The 4,440-nt window shown below is 43.2% G+C and overlaps 1 protein-coding gene across 1 annotated transcript; it reads left to right on the top strand.

The window, feature by feature from the left end:
• The first annotated feature begins 923 nt into the window (after positions 1–923).
• On the top strand, positions 924–2,105 carry LOC110095784 (phospholipase A(1) DAD1, chloroplastic). The gene has a single exon (XM_020821460.1). It carries the CDS (start codon positions 924–926, stop codon positions 2,103–2,105), a length of 1,182 nt encoding a protein of 393 aa, XP_020677119.1.
• The last annotated feature ends 2,335 nt before the right edge of the window (positions 2,106–4,440 follow it).

Below are 4,440 nucleotides of genomic sequence, written 5' to 3'. Positions count from 1 at the left end.
TTGTCTGTCTACATGTTCTACTCTTTCATTGTTGTCTTACTTTTTGATATTACCATGAGGAGCAGTTTGGAAGGACTATGATGAATGCTAGTGTCTACTAGCTACCCCTTGGATGATCTCTTTTGACAACCAAGGGCCTTTGTGACCATCTCTCGCGATGATTCTATTTGTTGAGTGTTCATGTTTTGCTTCGCATTCTAAGTCCTTGATATTTTTCTAGTTATTCGAGTTGTTCTAGCATTTTTTTAGCTTCTTTTTTTATTTTTCTTGTTACAAGCTATGAATTTTTTTGTCCTCCTATAAGCTTTTTATCGGGTCCTAACTTTTTTCTTTTATAGCTCTCTTGTAATTCACTTTTTACATTAAAGAAATGGACTTCGCACCTAATTTTTCGGGAAAAAAAAAACGAAGCGAATCATTGTTGGCCCTATTAAAGTCTAAAAATGTAATTAAAAAAAAAAACTGTTCGCAAATCCGTGCATCCGTGGCACAGCTGACAACGCGCAAAGCCGACACTTTTTTGCGCGCTCCCGATAGTCCGCTGTAGTCGTAGAGACTCCAACGACCAGCCGTAAAACGGTATGAACCAATCTCCCAGTCATATTTACCCTAAATATTGCGGCGCATCGCCGTACCATTACACCACCATCACACTTACCCACCTTAACCTGCACCATCAACCACGACTTCTTAGCAAAATCTACATCTTTGTCTCACTTAAACCTACTTCTTCTGAATCAGTCCCGGCTTCCCTCTCTTATATAATAATACAACAGCCGCGTCTGCAACAGCTAGCTTACCGTAACAATACCAACTTCTTAGCTTCAGAAATTTTTTTTTTTTTTTTTTTAAAAAAAAATCTTCTGAGAGCTTAATCACTTCAGGGGGAAAAAGACAACGGAATTAAGAACGTTGGCTATTCAATGTGGTACTCCTCCATCCGGCCATCTCACACTGCCACACCCCGTCACGCTAGCCACCGCATCGCCTCCTCCGCCGCCTGCCGCCCGCCCGCCTCCATTCGGCTTGGCAAGCGGTGGACCGAATTTCAGGGTGCTAACAATTGGGACAACCTCCTTGACCCCCTCGATCCCACGCTCCGTTCAGAAATCCTTCGCTACGGGAGTTTCGTGCAAGCAACTTACTCTTCGTGTGACCTGGACACCTCCTCCCCTTCCTACGCCTCATGCCGCTTTCCCAAACACTCTCTTCTCCGTCTCTCCGGACTCCCTTTTTCCGGCTATCGCGTCACCCGCAACCTCCACGCCACCTCGGGCTCCCGCCTCCCTCACTGGGCCCCTGCTTCCCTCTCCCGCCAGACCAGCTGGATCGGCTTCATTGCTGTCTGCGATGACGAAGCCGAACTCGCACGCTTAGGCCGCCGTGACATCGTCATTGCCCTCCGTGGCACAGTCACCGCCCTCGAATGGCTTGATAACCTCCGCGCCACTCTGACCCATCCTACCCCTTCCTGCACTCCGACTGATCATGACCCGGCGCGAACGGATCCAATGGTTCAGCGCGGGTTCTGGAGCCTCTTTACATCCTCCAGCGCCGCCCACCGTAGCCTCTGCGACCAGGTCCGCGACGAGATCCGCCGCCTGCTCCACCAATACAGTTGCGACGAAATGAGCATCACTATTACCGGCCACAGCCTCGGCGCCGCCCTTGCTGTTCTCACCGCAAACGATCTGTCGACAATGCTGGGTCCTTCTGGGCCAATGGTGACCGTTGTGTCGTTTGCCGGGCCGCGGGTCGGCAATGCCAGCTTCCGGAGGCGGATGGAAGAGCAGGGGAGCAAGGTGCTTCGAATTGTGAACACAAGTGATATCATCACGAAGGTGCCAGGTTTCGTTGACGAGAGGGATAAAGAAAAGATGGTACTAAACTGGCTGATTTCGAAATCCGGATGGGTGTACGCCGATATTGGACGGGAACTTCGCGTTAGCGGTCGGCGGACGGCGAACGTGGCGGTGTGTCACGACCTCAGCCATTACTTGCAGCTGGTGAACCAGCTTAGTGAAGTATGCCCGTTGGTTTCGCAGGTGGAGAGATTGCCGAGAGGATGGCGGGGGGCGGGGATTCTGGCCGGCGATGCGTTGTGATTTTATCTTATCTTATTTATTTATTTATTTTGTCCCATCTACTTCTGTTGGTTGAAGGTTTTCCGTGAGGTTGATTGTAAGTTTGTATATAAATGATGTCAGAAGCTTCTGAATTTTAATTTAACAGAAAAATCGATTTCTTTTGGGGCGACTAGACGACTAGAACGGCCCCGTTGGCATTTTTTTTTTTTTAGTTTGTTTACAAGAAATTTGTTTGATACAACATTTTCATTTTTTTTTCATATATTATGAACTATTAAAAAATTATGATTCCCTTTGTAAAATTATTTAAAAAGATTATATCGTTACACTAACCTTAATGAAGAACAAAATAACAATGTTAAACGCACAAAATGAAGAACAAAATAAAAATCATAGTATTATATATTTTTTTTAATTTGTGTTCTTACCGAACTCAATTTCTATGCTCATAAATTCATAATATTTTTTCAAGAAAAATAATATTTTGTTAGGAGATTTTTCTGAATTTTATTGTTAAATTTTTTTGCCATGTTAATATATTTGTTAATTAAGGATTTTGTAATGATAATTATTACTTAACATATTTTCATTAATTAAGTTTAGCCAAATAGTAAAGTAATGAGATGTATCTTGAAAAAAAAAGTGCCTAGGGATCACTTCAACTTTCTTGTGCGCTCTGTTAAGGTTTTGCTCCTAGCGAGCCGCCGGCTGTTCTCGGCCTCTTCTGGCCGCATATGTCCAGGTTCTTCTAATTTTTCTTGGCTTTGTTGTGTCCTTATTCTTGTTTTGTATGTCTTTTTTGCAATTATCCTCCTCCGGCCTTTCTCTGGTCGACATGGCGGTTAATCGCGTGAAGGATATTAGATTCCTTGACAGTAAATCGTCTTCTCAATCTTTTCTTGAGGCGCTTTCTGGTGGTTCGACCCCGACTACTTTTCTCGAGCTTAAAGCGGTCACCCATCGTGATTTACCTTCTCTTTGAGTTTCTGAGAAAGAGGTGCTCGCTTTGGCGATGCCGTTCGAGTTTTCCTTGGTTGGTTTCTTCCCGGAGCGTCGGCCGTCCATCAATGCTATTTGTAAATTTTTCTTTAACCTCAAATTGAATGAAATTTTCTCTGTTATGGTGCTTATTGTTAAGCATGTGTTGATCAAATTGAGCAATGACTTCGATTATAGTAGGGTATTTTCCCATCGTTCTTATTTCGTCATTAACTGTTATATGAAGCTTACCAAATGGTCCCCTTTCTTTGATGTTAACGTTGAATCCCCTCTTATACATATTTGGGTCTATTTTCCTAATTTGTGCCCTATTTTTTCCCTTCTCGTATTCTTCATAATTTGGGGTCGTTGTTCGGTAAGGCGCTGAAAACGAACAATGCTACGGCTACCGGTTCCCATCCGTATGTTACTCATGTGCTTATCGAAAAATTGATATTACCAAATGGTACCCGGATCGTATTTGTCTTGGCCCGAATAAGATTGGTTATGTCCAATTGGTTGAAATGGAAGAATTCTCTAAATATTATGGTCATTGCAAGTCAGTTGGGCATTCGAATTTGGAATGTGTTCATTTGCAGCCTAAGCATCACGAGAAGTCTAAGATTGTTTCTAATTCCTGTATCAATGGGGTTGAGGGTGGGGATCCGGTGGTGATGGCCTTGCGTGTTACGCAAATTCAATCGGATAGTGCTGCTAATGAGGGCAATGGTGTTGGCCTTGGTGATGGGGTTGAGGGTGCTTCTATTTCCCTTTTTGTTTCGTCTCCTACTACATTGGTTGTTCCATAATAGGTTAGTACCTCTCCATTGAACTTGTTTGGACTAAATTTTCATGTTGTTCCATTACCTTCCCCTCCCTTAGTTGTTGCTAATGTCACGGGTAATCCTAATGTTCCTGAATTGGATCCGTCACTTGCTAGTGGTAGCTATCTTAGATGTCGAACATAATTGTCAGGGTATGGTTGACATTGAACTAGGTGTGTGTGATGTTAATCGTTATGGTAATGACCTTTCTGTCACCCATTCAGGTGTGGATTTTGTGGCTAATTCTGGTGTTAGGTCTATTGCGGTGGGTTTTGATGAAAGTGGCCAATCTGGTGAGATTTTTATAACTTCTATTGTGCCAGATTTTTCTCATATTATAAATCTTGCTAAAAAAAACACAAAGTTTGTGGATATTCCTATTTCTGTTATGTCTAACATAGATTTGGAAGCCCATTTGTCTCGATTGTCCAATAACTCTACTTTGGTTCAAACTGATTGGTTGGATATGGATGAGGACATCTTGACTTCTATTGGGGTTGATGGGGATGTCTTGGGTGATAATGTGGAGGATGAGGTTATTCTTATTAGTG

This window comes from Dendrobium catenatum, unplaced genomic scaffold (genome assembly GCF_001605985.2).
Source record: "Dendrobium catenatum unplaced genomic scaffold, ASM160598v2 fragScaff_scaffold_1022, whole genome shotgun sequence".
NCBI lineage: Eukaryota > Viridiplantae > Streptophyta > Magnoliopsida > Asparagales > Orchidaceae > Dendrobium > Dendrobium catenatum.
This window is presented reverse-complemented; position numbering and strand designations above follow the sequence as displayed.